General features: G+C 40.4%; 1 protein-coding gene across 1 annotated transcript in view; it reads right to left on the bottom strand.

Annotated features, from left to right (window-relative positions):
* Positions 1 to 16,970, bottom strand: part of tex264a (testis expressed 264, ER-phagy receptor a) — a 79,487-nt gene extending 62,517 nt beyond the window's left edge. The window contains exons 1-2 of the mRNA XM_042407463.1: positions 16,450 to 16,970; positions 4,474 to 4,695 (exon numbers count right to left, since the gene is read on the bottom strand). Of these exons, the coding sequence (XP_042263397.1) occupies positions 4,474 to 4,695; positions 16,450 to 16,707 (480 nt within the window). The 5' untranslated portion in view covers positions 16,708 to 16,970. The remainder of the gene's footprint in view (positions 1 to 4,473; positions 4,696 to 16,449) is intronic.
* Between the last annotated feature and the right edge of the window lie 2,263 nt (positions 16,971 to 19,233).

Below are 19,233 nucleotides of genomic sequence, written 5' to 3'. Positions count from 1 at the left end.
TAAATGGATTACTAAATGGACCGGAGCTATCGGCTTGTGATCTTGTTTCTGCTCACAGGGACTACTGGGAATTTTGTCTGAGGCAGTCACCAAAATAACACCCTGATGACTGTTTGCTTCTATTCTTCAGGTCCTGAAAAGGTACTTTCACAAAGATCAAACAGGACTTGCCTAAGTCCTTTTAATATAGCGTGACAGCTACGTCTTCTTCCTTTCATTTTTCTTTCTTTCACCATCAGCCTTTTTAACTGGGAGATGATACAATCCCAAGCATCCTGTGCTCATGCCCCCTCACCCACTGCTTTCATTTGCCATCTGACATGAATACAAAGCTGCTGACCACAAATTACCATGTTCTCAGACATTCTACTGATACCATAAATTACCCCTGATTATGAACAGCATTTTGAAAACATCAGGATTTAACATAGTGAACCTACTGCAGATCGTTTACGCTACAGTTACACCCCCTTGTGTGTGTGTGTGTGTGTGTGTGTGTGTGTGTGTCTGTGTGTGTGTTAGCTTGTGTGATGTGCATGGGAGAGATAAGGAAAGGTAAGCCGGTGTGGAGCTGGTGCTGTTGGACCAGAGAGAAAGCGTTCAAGTGAAAAAGGACAGTTATGCACTTAACCTGCTCTCTGATAAGTGAACCACTATGGGAGGCCAGAAGGTGTGCCAGAGTATCTGAGAAAACACTTATTCGCTGAAGGCTGGGCACAGGGTCAGACAGTAAGCCTACATGATGAGTCTGGCCTCTCCAGTCTCACTGGTGACACTGATTTGCATAATTTGATAGAGGATTTTAAGCCTTAAAGAATTTTTTATTGGTTAATCAAATGACAATGCGTCTCTAGTCAGGTAATACAGAGTCCGGTGATAATCCCAAGTGACACAGAGAATTTTATTGTCTTTTAGCTCATTGTTTAAGTTTTACAGGCTGCAACTTTACTGTTTTGGTTCACTCTCACTGCTCGCACCAGCCTTTTTTTCAGCTGCAGCAAGAATAACACTGATTAAGCCACTGTATGCAACCTGCTCAGCATCTAACAGCTGACAAAGTTAGCAACAAGCTGGTGAACAAGTGGCACATTTAGCAGCTACGGAGCCATATATTTCCCTCCAGAGATGGTGAAGACCAAAACAGAGCTAAGTGGATAGTGAATATTGGATTTATATTTGCTAGGTTGCCAAAAATACAACTTCAAATGAATGCTAATGTTGCTAGTTGCCTGCTGGATGTGCTATCAATACGTTAGCCATATTAGTTCTATAAGATGATAATAAAACAGCTTGTTGTCCGGCCCCCAGATGGCCAAAAAAACAAATCAGTCAAATAGATGCGAGGTGGGAGGAGCTATTCCAGGCAAGTAAAAATCCCACTCATATTTCCCCATAGACAACGTTACGTGACACACAGTTTGAGCACTTCTATGGCTTGGATCGGCAAGAAACTCTCCTGGTTAAATCATCAGTACAAAAAATGAGCAACTGTGTCAGAAGATATCTGGTTCTTTAGTAAAAAGTTGAAGGTACAAGTACATAAAAATTTTGGGTTGGAAATTTACTACGACTTCCAAGGTACATTTCAGCAAGATCTCACCGAGCCTAAAATTCAGTCACATGCAGCAGGCAGAAGCTAAAGATTGTGGTGCTGAGAAAACTGATTTTACAATCTAGCGAGTGAATCAGTTTACTTTTAATTTCTGGGTCATTTTTGAGTGAATTCAGCAACTATATAATCCTATAGGATCATTATATTATCCAGGAGAGTCCTGAGTTTCTATATGAAGTAATACTGATGATATCGTTTAAAGAAAAATATGAGATGGGTATGCAGAATGGTGAAGAACAGCTCTATAGGGTTTTAGTTCTATTTGTATGTTAGTGCATAGATTAGCATAAACATGTCAGTGGATTAAGTAAAATCTACTATATATACAGTAGATAATGAGTACAAACCTACGTCACATGAGTGTCCCCCTCCTTTCAAATTCCCTCATACTACAAACCTACTCAATTAATCATACATACTGTATATACGCACACATTTCTAACACATTCACATAGCACCCTCTAAACCAAGCCTGTCTAAACCATGCTCCATTATTCATTAGCCCCTCTGTAAGCTGGTATGCATAGTGCACTCGCCACTCCACAACTCAAACTGGATGGTAGTGTGTTATTAGCCCATCTTCTGTACAAGAGCAGCTCCTTAACGAGCTGTCACAGCACTCAGGTTAACTGATGGACTGCAACAAGCATTTTTTGCCTCATGGCAGACGAGTGTGAGCGAGTAAAAACGGATGCTTTCTCTATGGTGACATCAGCTAGCCTGACAGACAGAGCTGCACACTCTAAGAAACAAAAGATGCACACTGACACAGGCCATGATTATGTAACAGCAGAAGAGCCTAAAAGGGAATACTAAATTTTAACACTGTGGCATGCTATTCCTATGCCTTCAGACCGTTTAGTCTGTGTCAGTGCACATGTTAGAGTTTGTCCTGCCCCCGATGTGAGATGCTACAGTATGCATAGTGCCGCAGAGACCAAACTGCAAAAAAGATGAGAATGCTGGTAAACGATGATAAGTTGACCAGACAGTGCTTCTTTGAGGATTAGAATTTGCAGATCAGGACATATATCATCACAGCAAACTACATATGTTTTAAAAAAAAAAAAAAAAAGTATAAAAACTTGTAGAGTGTAAAAATGCATTAAGTCAATGTCCCAGTTATCCTCCCTGGAGCAGTTCCTAACTGCATACTGGTAAACATCACACATTGGAGTCTTGCCTTTTTGACTTTTAGCTTAGAGAACAGTAAGTAACTTATAGTTCAATTCCCGGCTGCAGCACATTCAGCCCAGGCAGCCAGCAATGAAAATAACTGGTAGTGTTTACTGGGTGTGAAGCCAACAAGGGATCATTCCCTTGATGATGTACAAGCAACTCCTACTGGTTGGTTAGCCTGCCTGTGCACATAAGAGTGGGTGAGAGGATGTAATGGCCTCAGGGCAGGTGAAAAGAAGCAGCTGGTGACCATGTGTACCATGGCAGCCTACAGTGACAAGGACTGCAGTATGGTGAATTAGTTAATCCCAATTTGGAGGACAAAATACACTGCTGATGTTCATTTTCAAGCTGAACCCACATTATGTATTGCGTAGCTACTCGTGTTGAACAAATAAATGCAATAAAAAATCCAAACGTTGTCAGTGCCCTGAATTGAACCTGCTTATTCCAGGAAACTCTAAGACAAGGCCAGGATGAAAGTCAACAATACAACCAACTGAGACCTTTCAGAAATGGTCTGCCTACGACACACAGGCTATCTTTAGCAGGGCTTTGATATGCGGGCAGAGCTGACTACAGCCAATGAATGATGCCATCGGTGGGGTCCTTGCCTCTTTACTTTCCTGTGCTCCACACAACACAACAACAGATGGAAAACTCAATGCAGTAAAGTAGTACTCCCATTCACATCATCTCTACATATTCCAGCATGCTGATGATTCATTGGGTTTGTGCGGGCAGTTCAAAACACGGCAGTTTGCTGATAAAATGCAAAAAGGTTCACAGAATTAGAGAGGAATACCAATGAAGTTCAGCACTCAAATGTGATCCCTCTTGCCACAGAAAAGTATGTGTGAACTCCCTGTTTTCCACTGTCATGAATATGAGAGAGAAAAGTTTGTTCCACCCACAAAAAGTGAATTTGAGAAAAAAATCTGCATATTTTCTAGAACGGTGCATTTTCTGATTGGGAGGTGGGTCTTCCTGCCTCCTGTGAAGAGACAGAGGCTTAAACAAACAGATGGACAGACTTGTCTGCACACGGGGGGCATTATTCATGCAGTGGGATGCCCCTAAATGAATCCATGTGTGTAAATGTCATCAGTAAATGTCAATAGCTTTTTGAGGCCTGTCCTGAGGACATGGAACCCAGAATATGGGCCGCGGGACTCAGACGTACCTTCATTTCCTACTACTTCATCTATTCTTAATCTGCTTTAAAAGACCTCATCTGCTCATGTGATGAATTAAACAACACATGAGTGAGGGTCTCTTGACAAGCAGGAAGCAGAAAAGAGGACAGTTATGATCACAAGATGATTGCCATCCACGGCAATAGAAGAAAATAAGGAAGAAGAAAGAAGAAAACTCCTGTCTTAGTTCTTCATATGATGATATACACATAGCTATGAAGTGGAGGGGCATGAAACAAGTCATTTTTATAGTTTTTAGTTTATATATTTTTTTATATAGTATTCACCTTTATAACTGAGTTAATCTGGAATCATTTTTCAATATAACAGCAGGGATAAAATCTGGTTCAGTAATCACATAGGTGAATAAAAAAGCTAGTATTTTACAAACATAAGACACCATGTGACTAAAAGAGCAATAGAGTAACTCCAGAGATTGCAGGTGTATCCACATTGTGCTAATATATATTCTTATAGTGTCTGTACCTCAATGTAGGAAGCGAGCCTGGGGTAGACCCTGTAAGGTCCCAGTATGTGGGACAAAGGGGTGGTACTGGGGAAACTGGTGGTCACTGCGTGGCTCACTTCAGGCAGAGAAAACACCTTGAAGCCAAATTTCTCATACAGCTTCTGCAGTTCTTCATCGGGCTTCTCCTCACCCTCGCACAGGATACTGCCCACAACATAGCGACATTTCTCTGACGGTCTCTGAGGGGACAGAGAGGAGAAGACAGAGAAAGACAGAAAAGAAAGAATCAGATAAACCATAGTAATGTATACATATGAAACATTTACATTTAGTTTCAACTAGAAGAAACTATAAACAAGAATTAGTAGTATTATACTAAAAATATCATTTCTTATTGCATTGGAAATTGCAGTTCTTTACTTAGGCAACATTAAAAACACAATTAGGTAAATCCGGGTTTATCTGTCTGAATCTCATTAAGGCTACCAAACCGATTTAAGATATTATGTTTAGCTGATATAAAAGATTCACAAAGGCAGCAGCTTCTGTGGCTGATAAACCGACTCTGTATCAGCACAAAACTGCATGTTTGGAAGTAAAAATAGAAGCTGTTGATTTAAACTTGTGGAGACGTTGCACCTTCACATAGGCTGAAGTGTCACTGGACCGGAAACCTGCCAGCTCTGAAGAACATCCAGCTCCAGATATCCAACAGCTAGGTCACATATGTAGCAGTTCAAATTGTATCTGTGCTGAAAAACATGTTGGTCAAGTGTGCCAGAAATGCTCACTTATTCTGAAACTATGCTCCAAGTTCTTTATCATCTGGGTTTTGCATATTACCAAAGTCACTTGTGCTTGAGATGAAAATTACTTGTGGGTATCAATTAACAAGAGTTCTCAGCCTCTCATATTTGATCTCTTACCTAAAAATAATTTAAAAAATAAGTAAATCCTAATACATGACATTAAGTGTGACTGTCACCATATTTGTGGGTTCAGCTACAGAACAGCAGCCCTGGAACTGGCAGGGATTGTTTGTCTTGCTCGATGATACTTGAGGAGAGCAGATATGTGCTGAGAGGAAGGTTTTGGTTCCTGCACTACAAGGCCTCTTTGCTACAAAAAATGTCTCTAACGTCTGCATGCAGATGTGACAGAGACAGAATCAAAATCACCGAGTGAGTTGTCAGTCAGAAGAGAATCTGACAGAGAATCTCCCACTCACATCTGTTTGCAGACAGTCTGTCTGTATGGCTTCGGATGTAGAGTTAAGGGCTGCTTTCAAGGACCATGCCTGCGTTTTTGCAAATAAGTTTTTGTTGATTTACCAAAGAAAATCACATGGTTACACTTTACATCACTGCTTACTATTTTCTAGATCATGCCACAGTATGTTAGATATCTACAGTAAGTACATGTTTCTAAACTTCCAGGCAGCCACCGATTTCAAGAAAAGGGAAATGAGAATGACATCTAACTGTGAGAAATTATATATAGATTATATGGAGAACCATACTATAACAGTCCTCAGAAATCAAGTGACATTACAACCTACCAGTTTCCTTTATTTTCTATTAAGCATGAAAATGAGCTTGCAAAACACAAATAAAAGCAGACATGATGTTCACTGTAACAGATTACCTAACTCAACTCAACTCTCTGCAAACTTATTCTCTTATTGTACTGAAATGAAGGACAACCAATGCAATATATATGTGATTTGTAGAAGGCTAAATAAATTAAAACATGCAAAAAGCCTGGTATGGTCCTTTAAAACCTGCTGCTGGTTTCTGCTCTGTGGCAGTGGCCGTCTGTGGAGGGCTGGCACTGAGGGGGCACAGATGGGAGCCAGCAACACTCTTCATGTCCCTGGCATCCTCGCATAATTATCACATCTAAACATCACAACCTTCTCTTCTTTTCCATCTCATTTCTCACATTCAGGGCTATTTTTTGACCGCATTGTGCTGCTGCTGCTACTACACTGCGCTGTTACCCCGGTCTTACTTTGTTAGTACAGTAGCATTTGTGCCATAGTTCAGCATTGTTGGCTGCCGCTAAGACTCCCTGGCTGAGATGAATCTATTTGATGACCCCACCCCTAACCCTCAGTGCCTCTTAATGTCTGCAGTATGTGGGTAATAATGACTGACAGTGCCTGTTCAGCCTGAGCAGATAATCTTTACCTAACAGAGACGCTTGCCGCCATGTTCAACAGTGAGTCAGGGAACACAGATCACCTGCTTTTGACAGAAAATTATTCATTCAAGGCAGCATGAGATATACTTGATCTATTTACAATGCAGCAATGAGTCTCTGCAAACACAGACAGTCACAATGGCTGTGTTAGCATGGTCAAAGTAAATTATTACAGCATGTGACAATGTAGACACTCTAAAGCCTAGTAACATATTTATTCTAAAAGTCAATATTTAGAACAGGATTACATCTATTTTGACTAAATCATTACAGATATGAAAGGGAAATAACCATTCCATCAGGGCTGTGAGGTGTGGTTGAAATTAATCTCATACAATCATCAACATTAAGAACTAATAGCTTGTTGTTTCCCCCACAGGAACTTTTCTAGGAACCCAGGAACCTTTTTAGGAACTCAGGAACCTTACCTGCATTTCCACCAGAAGAACAAGGGTTCTTCCACATTGTTATAGGCCCAAAATGGGTCCAGAAACTAACCTCAGGCTGACGAACAACAATGAACAAGCTTTTTTCTTTTAATATAATTAACATGAGGGGTGGACATTTCTTGTAATTTTTGCTTGAATCCATTCATTACATTTCTGTTATTGTTTTGTCAGGTGTGAAAACTCCGTCTGTTATGTGTCTAGTCTGCCGAATCTCACGGCTCTTCAAATGCATTGAAAACACAGCCAGGACTGCAAAAAAGGGAGCGCCTTAGTTCTTTGAACCATTTCGGTCAAAAAAAAGAGCACATGCTTTCTTGACATCAATATATATCATGATACGTCAAGTGTATGCAAAACTACATATAAAGTAATGAAATTGGTGTTAATTTCCAATTAAATTTGTTCCACTGTTTACATTACATTGGACAAAAAACTCTTGATAAATGCAACTCAAAAACTTAATGAGGAGGTCTATATTTTTACTCTGGGGCTCTACTGGAATATTTTTGCATGATTTACAATTCAAAAAGCTCCTGTCTCTTCAAAGCCCCCCTCCCAATGAGCCCACCCTGTTCTGATCGGTTAGTTCTTGGAAGCTGCCCCTCAGCAGGCTTCCGCCAGCTCCAGAGGCTACGTAAAGAAACTATCATTATCGGATTTTGCTTATTTTTCCTGTTCTTTACTCGAATTATAAATTTCTCAAATACGTCCATACAACCTGAGCAACAAGGAGTTACAGAACAAACAGCCATTTGTTAGCATGCACAAACAATCTGATGTCAGTTCGATGGGGAAGTAGAGGTGACACTACAAATGGAGCATTCAGAGCAGGCTGAAGCCCTGGCTTTTGACTTGAACGCAGCATTTTTGCATATATTTACCTCAAGTTTTGGAACTTTGACCAATGTTTAACATACACATCTGACATTATACCAGTATATAAATGACAGAATCCTTTGTATCCTTTAAAAACATTTAAAAAATTTTTATATATATATTACAGTTTGGACACAATTTTGTGAAATGTTAACACATTATATCATCACAATACCAATTTTTTAAAAACTCGTCCAGCCCAATATGCCCTCTTATTAAATAGACTGTTTAAAACCTTTGTTCTTGAGCCTTTTTTTTCCATGGCTGAATTGTATTTTAGATATTCTCGTCTGACTGGATTTATGTGAAAGTGTTGGTCTGCATCGCCCTCTTTCTTTCATGAACGTATTAAATGTATGGGCTGTCAACACACCTTCTGTACTCCCTGTCAACACTGGTGGTCTATGATAAGACACAACAATATCCATTCAAACACCGAGGGAACAACAACTGTCCTCCCACGGCCTTGCTTCAGTATCTTACCATCTCACTATCTCTCCTGCTCTCCGCTCTGATAGACTAGAGTGTGTTAGCCAAACCAGTAGTTCACTAATGATATCATTCAGGGCTCTAGCTATCATTCACATCCCACACAGTGGCAAGAACACACAGCAGCCCTGACTGCATCTCATCTCTGCTTCCCTCCAGATAACACATAACACACCGCATTGCTACAGGCAATTAGGAAAGAGAGGAACACCACTCCATGCACTTGACTTGTCTTAACCACTACAGTTGTTTTGTTTGCGTCTGAAATTCTAACACCACAAAAGGTTGAAATTCTAAGCTGCTGTCCACGCTGGGCAGCGGCTTCCTAAAGGTCCGCCACTGCCTAAGCGGTGTTTTGAAAGACAGCATGTGATTCCATTTCTCACAGGTAGCAGGGGGTAAGTCGACTGTGGCTTTTGATTGGCCTGGGTGAAAAGCAGAGTGTCAGATAATGGGAAGACTGTGGAGCTTTTATCTCAGTAACTGAACACTGACATATTATGTTTCTGTACCACGCTGCAGAAAACCAATTCAGCTAGCAGTGAACTGTGAAACACTGGCGCAGTCTACAAGTTTTGAATACATCTCTGTTGATTTCATGTTTGGTCAATGTCCATTTTTCCCTATGATAAGCAAGCTCATTAAATCAGAAAAAAAAGACATTCAGTCAACTTTCGTAGAGTGCATGACCCATGGGACTTTAAGACGACTTCTCCTCACAAATGGTGCCATTCCCATCTCGACCTGATTCCCTTAAGCCAGGTCTCCAAGGACCTGTTGGGAGAAAAAGTAATTTCAAAAGCAATTCTTTGCTTGAGGCTACAAGGGCCAGTTTTGATGGATGAGGGCTCTCCAACAATAAAAAGGTACGGCTGACAGAGGTAATTCTTTATTAGCAGACACGTAATGAGGATTTACTCTCCTCATCTTTCCTGCTCTTGGCCCCTGCATCTCTTCCCTCCCGGCTACCACCACTTGGGATGCATTGTTTTGAGTCCGTTTACAATTGCTGGTCATTGCTGATGTATTAGCAGGTTAGGGAGGACAGGAACAAACAAGGCAAGCAGCCAACTCTCTGCCTGACACAAAGGCTTAAAAGACAAGATTGTAATGAGCGTACTGCACTCTGCCTGACCGAGGACCATCACCACGCTCATTATAACACAACTACCAAGCGACCAATCAACAAAATATGGAGCTAAATTGGCAGAGAGGGGTCAATTACCATTGAAAGAGCGTATAAAATAAATCATATAAACCATATAAAGGCAACATAACAGCACTGCTGAGGCAGAATAAAAGATTTCTCTTCTAATTTCTCTGTTTATTTTTTTTTTACAGGTAACCTTGTAGTGTGTACTCACAAAGTAAAAAGTGTATTTGAATTTTAAAAAATGTTAGAGTGAGGTGCCAATCATCACGTTTGCCCTTCATGCTCTTGTTGTCAAACTGGGTTCACTGTTATGCCAGATGTGAGGGAAATTATTGTATGAATATGTATAAATGCTTGTGTGAAGTGAAAGGTTAAAAATGCTTAATGACAGTCACAGAAATCATGTTTGTGTCTCTGAACAGTATGTTCCTGTGTGAAAGAGAAACAAAGAACATCTGTTTATTCTGAAACTGATCCTGTAATGTCTGTTTGGGTATAATCATGCATAGAGTAGTCACAACAACTCCTACAGGTTGGTGTGAAAAAGATGTAAAAGTATTCGCCCCACTGTTCAGGGCTCACTCCTCTACAGCAGCTCCTATGTTTATATCAAGTTCGAGTGTGCCACGCTCTGAGCATTAAAGAAAGTGTGGCAATACTATATCGAGAGTTGTCTCTTTCCTCATTGAAGTAAAGTGCAAGAGGTTAATTGCTATGACACGGAATGGAGGGAGTTAAGAGGTTGTGATTGTACAGGGGTCCTTCACTGCACTGCAGTCAGTATTTCTGCAAATATGGAGCCTCTCTGGACCTCCATGCCGTCTTCACCATCAACGTCTGCAGTGAAGCATGAAAAGCAGCAAATGCAGCATTCATAAAAGAACACACTGAGTTTGTGAAGAGAGGATAACAGACAAAAATCTTTTTTCATCTAACAGTCCGGTTGCAAATGTATTGCACAAACAATACACATCACTGCCTTCGCTGGTGAGGCTCTCTCTTTCTGTTCAGTGGTTCGGACTATCATTTTATTTCTATATCTGGAATACCGAGACAGATGGTGTTTAGGGCTCCTCCATGTACAAGCAAAGAACCTGACACATGGGGAGCAAGAAGAACAGAAGACTACGGGATAAGCAATCTCTCAACAAGAGCTCTTTCGCCTCAGTGTGTCAGAGCGATAACCTGTCTCAGCTGATTGGAAGCCATTCGTCCCCCCGCGGGCAGACGAAGCAGCAGAGACAAAGTCACCAGGAGGTAAATTGAAACTAATAGGGCGGCACTGCACTGGGACCACAGGTATGCTGTGATGAGCTGTTGGCTGCTGAATTAATGGACTAGGAATAGCAGTGAAGCAAGTATGCTTACCTACACTAATGCAGTTAAAGCAAACTGATTACCAAGCAAACAGTGAGGCTCATTTTACAATTGGGCACAAAGCAAAAATCAGCCATCATGCTGACTGATTTAATACAACTCAATTGGTTTGTGGAAATAAAATAAAGACTTCTTCAAACTACAAAGTTCAAAACATCAATACGTCCTCCTTCGGAAGGGGGGCCTTCAAGCATCCAAATCAGATTATACATCCACTGCAGTGACGAGGCGTGGGCCCCAATGGCCCCTTGAGCGAGGAGCCCGTGGAAATTTTTTTTCTGTCTCTCTCTTTCACCAAGTGCAGCTCTGTCCCTTTAGGCTGCGCTCAGCCTTAGCTGGTAATTACACATGGCATCCTGGGAGTTCTGGCATGTATAATTACTGGCGAGGATAAGCAGCCTGCTGGAGGCAGGACACAGTTTTTCCTTCACCAGAGTTGTGGAGCTGGTTCACCATTCCTTGGCCAGCTGGACACAGTGTGGCACTCCTCCAGCCAGATGTCACAGAGCAGAGAGATAATCTTCTCTAATAGGAGATATGAATGGATTCCTCTCCTCCTCGGCGTAGGCTTACTTCCTTCTATACAAATGTTCAACTCTTTCTCTCCACCTCCTTGCTCTCTGTAAGCTGCTCTGATTAATATTAGGCTGTGTAATCCAATATCCTGCGCATCATAACACAGGGTGAAAAGCCAATACATGTCACAGGATTGATGGCGCAATAAGATTTAAAGACATTTCTTCATCTTGTTTTAATAACTAATCGTAACATGTCAGCTTGTAAAGTAATGTCTTTTTTCTACATGTGAAAATGGATGAAAATGGCATCCTAAAAATACACTCAACAGTTGTGTTCCAGGATAAAAAAGCAGTGAACATTTCCCAATTTAATAGATCCTGTCTGGATAGCTTCGTTCTCATTTTGCAGTATCTTACTCACAGTAGAGATGTTCATAAATATTAACGGGGTGCTTTACCATAGGGAAAGCTTGCATGTCCACAATCTTGCATAATATTGACTTGAAGACCTGTGGGACCAGACTTCAGAGTATCAGCGTATTTATTTCTCATTTTATATCCACCTTTAAAAGTGGCAACTCCTTGCCAGAAGCCCCCCTTTCATGTTGTTGCTGTCGACAGACAGACAAGCGGCAGTAAAATGCTAATAAATTTGACTGGGAGTGCAGCGCTGCTCGGCGCTCTGATCAGAAATTCCGATTGATGAATTGGAGCACTGCGAGGCTCTCAAGGTGAGTCAGACTCCTACCAATTTATACCCCTCTTCTGAAGCAGTTCCGCACCTCGCCTCATCTCTCACTGCCACTCCCATATACGTCTACACATGACATTTCATTTTCTCCTGCTTGTCATGGGGAGCCGTGAGTGGGTTTGCTTCAGAGGCTAAAACAAAGTGGGAATTCAGTAGATCAGAGATGAACCAAACAGGAGCTCTGGTTAAGCCTTGATACAAACACAACATATTCACAGCGTCAGAGGCAACTGCATTTGCTGTTTTGTGAAAAAAGTATAGACAAGAAGAATAGATGAAGGACAATGGTTAAAGAAATTAAGCCATACATTTCTACAACCTACTAATTCCTACTAGACAATAAATGACATCCATCTTTAAGCTCCTCATTCTCTAGTAGATTATTGTCTTAGCCCTCGTGACACATCCACTGGCCTCTGAGCACTGTCCTAAATGAATTTTGCTCTGGAGATTTCTTTGCCAACAGGCAGCCTGCTTGTGGATTCTTTACTCTTTTCCATCCAACAAGAGCACAACAGATAAATTCAATGATTTAGTCTGTACATTATCCAGTCAGGGATTTGTTCAATACTCTTGTCAAAGCCCCACTTAAGTTGACCCTTAGGCAACTCTGCCTTGAATGACTAGGCAAGTTTAAAGAATAACCTCAAATGCTGTGGCTCACCGTCCAGTTGGCTGCCTTTACACTAAAGTGGCCGACCCCTGTGAGTCAAACTGCAAAAATGTTCAGTCCCTCAGGCATGTGTGTTAATAAGTTATGGCAATTACAAGCACACATGCAAACAGGAACGCATGAATGTGCACACTCAAAGCAAAAAGGCATTAAGAGAAGCAGCTAGATTTAGTGCTAATTGGCTATTTAAGTGTTGTCTCAAATGCTTCAGCAGAGTGAGGTGAGGGTGTCAGCCACTGTCTTTACCACTGCAGACCGCTATAGTCAAACACAGTCCAAAACTGTCCAAAGAGCTGTCCGACTTGCTAAATATAGAGTACATTTAGTCACTATGATAGAAGCCTTCTCTTTACATGTTCTGTGATTAATTTAATAATTTGGTGTAGTTAGTTTTGAATCATGGTCCTTGGCTTTCATTGTAGTCAATAAAAGGGACTGTATTACAATTTGAATCCAAAGTGAATGCAAATGACTGAAAAAAAACCAGCTGTGAAAACCAGTGGAGTAATGCCACTGTGACCAATTGATACACAGCCACTTGAGCATGTTTGAAATCCTATTTTATTTTAACATGATGAAACTCATTTTTGACTGAATTGATTTTAAGAGGCACTACTCATGTCAGGGTAATAAATTATAAGTATGAAGATCAATATGTAGTTTTTGGGATGATCCTGACTCAAAGCCAAATCCAATGCTAATAGTGCCATCTAGTGGCCATTGGTGTTAGTGAGCCACCTTAAGTAAGGAGGTCAAGTCTGAACACAGCAAGTTGCAACATCCACTGTAAGTCACGCAAAACTAGTAAAAAGAGTTGAACTCTTAAACCTCTTAAAACTTCTCAGGAGGAGTAACAGTGTGCCCACAACACTTATTCTTTAATTACTGCATTAGAGTTTGGCAGTGAGTCACATAAAGACAATTTTTATTATGAAAAATTCCATCTTAGCTTACAGTAAATTTAACCACAAGGCATTTCCCATTTCTGAGTTTACTTATGTGGTTGGTGGTGAGTAATCAGACTCTTGGCTTTTGTAAACTAGGGGGGTCAACAAATTCTCATGTCACAAGGCAAACATGGAAAACAGCAAAATGCGTCAGCCCTTCCAGCCTCAGAGATAAGGCCAGTCAAGAAGTTACAGCTTACTACTTGCAATTACCACCCACTATTTCCTTTAAATTGGTATTACATGAAGAAATGTTGAACTATTAGAGTGACTGGGCTCTTAAGACGTCTTTTTCTGACAGTCCCCAGTTCTGGACTGAAGTCAAACTTTGAACCAGTTTGAAGCTTTGATGAATATCAATATCATTAGCTTGAATATCTCTTCTTCTTTAATATCTTTATGCTTAATGTATTTCTGTGATTCATAATTTATCTCCACAGGGAGGTCAGAGGTCAGTATGTCTTCAGATTAAGTCAAAATAGAGAAAGAAGCCAGGACAACGTATCAGTAGAATATCTTTCCCCAGGCGCTTACAGAGACGTCGGAACATCCTGTAATGGCTCCTTATGATCCATATTCTCCACAAACTCTTACACCAGCAGAAAAGTTTTTAAAAGCTCCTCCATGTGCCTCTTGCCACAACTTTCCACTAGTATGACTCATACTCCACTAAAAGCCTTGATTTAAAAAAAAGGACAAAGTGGTACAGAGAAACTAGCAGGGGTAAGCAGAAAGACAAACACAAAGTACTGCCAGTGTGCCACATTCTTTATTCCACAAAGGACAACTACATTTATACATGAGTGACTGCTGCAACTGGAAGACAGACACCCAGTGTGATCTTAACTTAGTGTCAGAGACCATAAAACACAAAAGACTTAGTAGTCTACAATACTAAATAGACTATCAACACCATAATCTGTGCTCCTTTTCATCCACACAGACTATGTCACAATGCACTTTGGGTTGATGTGTCAAGCACCTGTATTTTGCCACATTGTTTGTCAGATAGCTTAACTCACCCAACCACAACAAACTCTGCACTCAAATGTCAGTACAGCTGACTCAATACAGTTCAATAATACAGTGTGAGCCAGAACCTCAAATCAAAAGAGTGGTAGAGTTAGTGTTAAGCCATGGAATAAGCTATTAACAGTTTATATTCTATCTTGGTGAGATTTTATCAAACTACACACCATATGTGTGTGTGTATATTCTTCCCGTTATCAGCTGGGCACTCATAAAACATTCCCATGTAACGCGCAGCTGTTAAGCAGACTTATCTTGTTGACTAAAAACACAACTCGTGATGAACAGCGGAATGTGGAATTAATGGAGAGCGACGACCACAGATCTCAGCTGAGGAACGACCCATTTATTCAAAGTGTAGTTTTGGATGAGGATCAGGGTGACAAAAGCACATTCACTGCCTCTCAGATATGGACCGTGACTAATGCAAAACCCGGCTGAATGTAATTACATAACCATTTAGACTACTGTAGGTTGAAAAAGTGCATATTTACTGTCAGCTGTCTGTCAGCTCTCTTCAGACCCATGTGAAGAGGCTGTATTTGCCCTTCTAAGTTCAGAGTCTGGTTGCCAGCTTTGATGCTGAAGCGCCCTGGAGCCACAGATGAGAGGGGAAAAAAATATCAACAGTGCAACGTGGCATTGAACAGCTGACTGGTTTCATCATTCAGGCTCAGTTCCTCTAAAAGGCTGCCTGTGCATTTAACCCCTTGAGCCATGCATGCTGAATTACACTGAATTACATGTCTTTTAGGGAGTTTTTCCCTCATTCGAATTGAGGGTCTAAGGACAGAGGATGTTAAATTGCTGTACAGACTGTAAAGCCCTGAGGCAAATTTGTGGTTTGTGATATTGTGCTATAAAAATAAAATTTGACGTGGCTTCTTCTGTACATTACACTTCCATGTCATACAGTATCTCCAAGACCTTCAAAAAGGACTGTTGCTAAGTAGATAGACAATCACAAGTTATAAGATACTCACTGAAATGTCTTTACTAAACTTTTTAGAGCTGAAACGATTAGCTGATTAGTAGATGGACAGAAAATTAATCTGATTGCAGATTTGAAATGATTTTGACAATAGATTAATAGTTGTAATTGTTTTTTTTAAAGCAAAAATGCCTAAAATCTGGTTCCAGCTCCCCCAATGTGGATATCTGCAGGGTTTTACAGCCTTCTATGACAGTAAACTGATTATCTTTGGGTTTTGGTCTGTTGATAGGACAAAACATGACATTTGAAGACCTAGGACTGTGACCACATTTTAGAGACTAAACAATGAATCAATACAATGATCAGATGAATCATAATTTGAAAAATCATTGTTAGCTGCAGCCCTACAACTTTTACTTATAAGTTTTGAATACATCAACGTCTGAGTGACCTTTAAGACGCTGTCCAGGTCAAACAAAACCTATCTTTACTTACTGTAATATCTTATCAGGAAACAAAGTACAGTGGGTTTTGTGGTTATGTCATGAGGTCAAGTGTAAATACAGATTCTGTGTACTCAGTCCTAGGGTCTCACCTGTTTGGGGTCATCGTAGAAGACACCGATGGAGCTCAGTTTTGGCCCAATGCTGCAGCTCTCTGTGTAGGCTGCACCGCAATCCTTGTATGATCCCTCTTTGAACTTATAAGCAATGGTGACATTTTTGATAGGAGGTGGCCCAGTCTTTATAACCACGTCAGACAAGAGCCCTGAGTACATCAGGAAGCCCCCCACTGTCACAAGCAAACACACCAGGAGCACGACTATCAGGAGCACCAGGATTAAATCAGACATGGTTTCTCAAAGCGGTGCAGCTGCAGTCAGTGCAATTAGCCAAATCTGTCAAACCCTAAACGTCCTCCTTCTGGCTTAGAAACACCGACACTGTGGTCCAGTAAGGTTCAAACGACGACACAAAAAACGGGGGTATAAAAGAGAAGTGTTTAATTTTGTTTCCACCGTCGCAATAACCTGTAACAACAGAGGAAACACTCGTTCAAGTTGGCAGAAAATACAGTTTGTTGGTATTTCCCCAAACACTGGAACATGCTTCCTGGATAAACCATTCTCGTGTACACGGGGGGGGGAGACGTTAATGTATTTATTAAATGACTAGCTTGTATATATGAATCACACCCGTTAAAAATATTACACTTATGTATATAATCACTTCTTATTGATGAGTCTTACTCGTCTTGATTTATGGATGCTTTAGTTAGTGACCACAGTGTACACGTTTCTGTCGGAGTAATCCCTCTCTTTATTATTTTATGGTTCAACCCAGGAGACATCGCAGACAGATTGAGTGCGCCAACAAAAAACGGCGACTTTTGTCTTTGTTTTCACCATTATTTTATGTTTCTTCATTGATTCTTATGCTCTGTAAATCATATGAAGGGTTAATCTAAAGGTTATCAGTGTTGTCACGCAGTTTTCAGTGCGGCTGTTACGGGCTAAAGAGTGGTTTTGTTCAATCAGCATGACAGAGTCCTGCTAGCAATGGAGTGTTATTTAATGTTCAAAGCTGTGTGCTGTCAATTTTTGTCAATTTGTACCTGACATGCAAAATTTAAAGCTGCATTGATCGATTTTTAGCCACTAGAGGGCAGAAGACCACCGAAATAAGCTACCCCCATATCACTTAATGGTAGGCTACAGTAGAGGTCTTAATGAGTTGAAGACCAGAACAGGACATGAGTCAGGCTGGGTCCAAATTATATTCAGAACGGTCGGGTAAGTTTCATTCTGGATCCGCTTCACATCGTTTCCAGACCTTAATTGCACAGTTCTTTTGTCTAACACTTAGCAAACAATTGCCTACTTACTAGAGCTAAACCAATATATCGGCTAATATTCATTTATTGCAGATATCTTGATATTGGTGTACATGTTGGCCAATAAATAACGAGAAATTCAAGTATAGAAATGCCAAATCCAAGTGCCAAATATGAATTTGAGGTTACTTAGAAACAGTGTTGCTATTACATAGCTATTACAGAGATCTTGGTGGCAATTCTTTAAAAAAGACAGGATCCAATTACAACCTCAGTAATCCAGTACTAAAAGAAAAGAAAGAAAAAATAATTTAATACTCACTCTCCTCTTAGATCTGTTTTTCTGTTCAATAACCCTTGAGGTTTGATGTAAGTCCAAAACAAAGAGCTAAAAGAGGCTAAAAAGCTCAGTAGAGCTCAGAGTTGGGTATTTATTCTGTTGCAACCCACAATTAGTATGCGTCCACATCTGCCAAAACAGCTGGATAAAACAATGAGAGCATATTTTGAACTGAGTGAATTCTCTGCACTCACAAATCTGTTCATGCACATCTCTCAACTGTTGAGTTATCTGATTACTGCTTTGACTGTTTTGTGTTCCCACAATAATCTTAATACATCTATAGGGAGGAGTATGATCTTCCACTGCTTGACCCCTACAAAACTAACACAAGATTGATTGAAGATTTAGAACATGCTTTTGATATAATATTGTAGGCTACAGTTCTGTTTCAAATTGTGCATTTGATCAACACAGAGAGAGTTGTTTAAGTGATTTAATGTCACCTAGAGACAAATACAGGAGCTGCTCCACAGACAGTCAATAATGTAACAACTCCCATAGCATAGCCGTGGTGATTTTACTGTGATATGGGGATATTCACTAATTGTACACCTGGAAATCCTACAACAAATACTCTACAAGCCCACAGTCAATCAGTAATGCAACGTCAACATACCATCTTCATAAAGTGGCACCTAATGGTATCATAAATCTCTGTTTATCCTTGATTTTCAGATAAGAGAGACGGTCAGGAAATGTTGACAATGTTCAATAGTCTGGAATAGTACATATAGATGCTGTTTTATGGTTGATTTTCCTTTCAACTGCCAAATAGTTTACATCTTGATTTTCACCATCTCCTTAACTCTAGCAGGAGTCATCAAGGAGACAGATGAGTGGTCTGTTGTTCATTTGATTCATTAGCTGAAAGCAAAATGAGCCAATTTTATTCTAAGAGTGTTCGCAGTCTAACCACAACCTTGGATTATTTTGTGACACAGTATATGTTGTGTTACCTGTCTTGTGTTGTTTCTCTGACTCTTGAAAATGTGTTTTTAATCTCAGTGAGGCTTTTCTCACAATCCTAACTTTTGTGTGGCAAGAGTTTAAACCATCAAGTCCTGTTTTTACATGTATAGGACCTCAGTGTATCAAAGATTGCTTGCCTTCTTTTTAAGTTTACGCTAATCAGTGGTGTCCCTCTTTTTTGGGATTTATCAGGAACAAAGATCAGTGTACTGTGGTGTTCTCTTCCCAGACATC

The sequence above is a fragment of the Thunnus maccoyii genome, chromosome 3, assembly GCF_910596095.1.
Source record: "Thunnus maccoyii chromosome 3, fThuMac1.1, whole genome shotgun sequence".
Lineage (NCBI taxonomy): Eukaryota > Metazoa > Chordata > Actinopteri > Scombriformes > Scombridae > Thunnus > Thunnus maccoyii.
The sequence above is the reverse complement of the archived record's forward strand: the minus strand, read 5'-3'. Positions and strand labels throughout refer to the sequence as shown.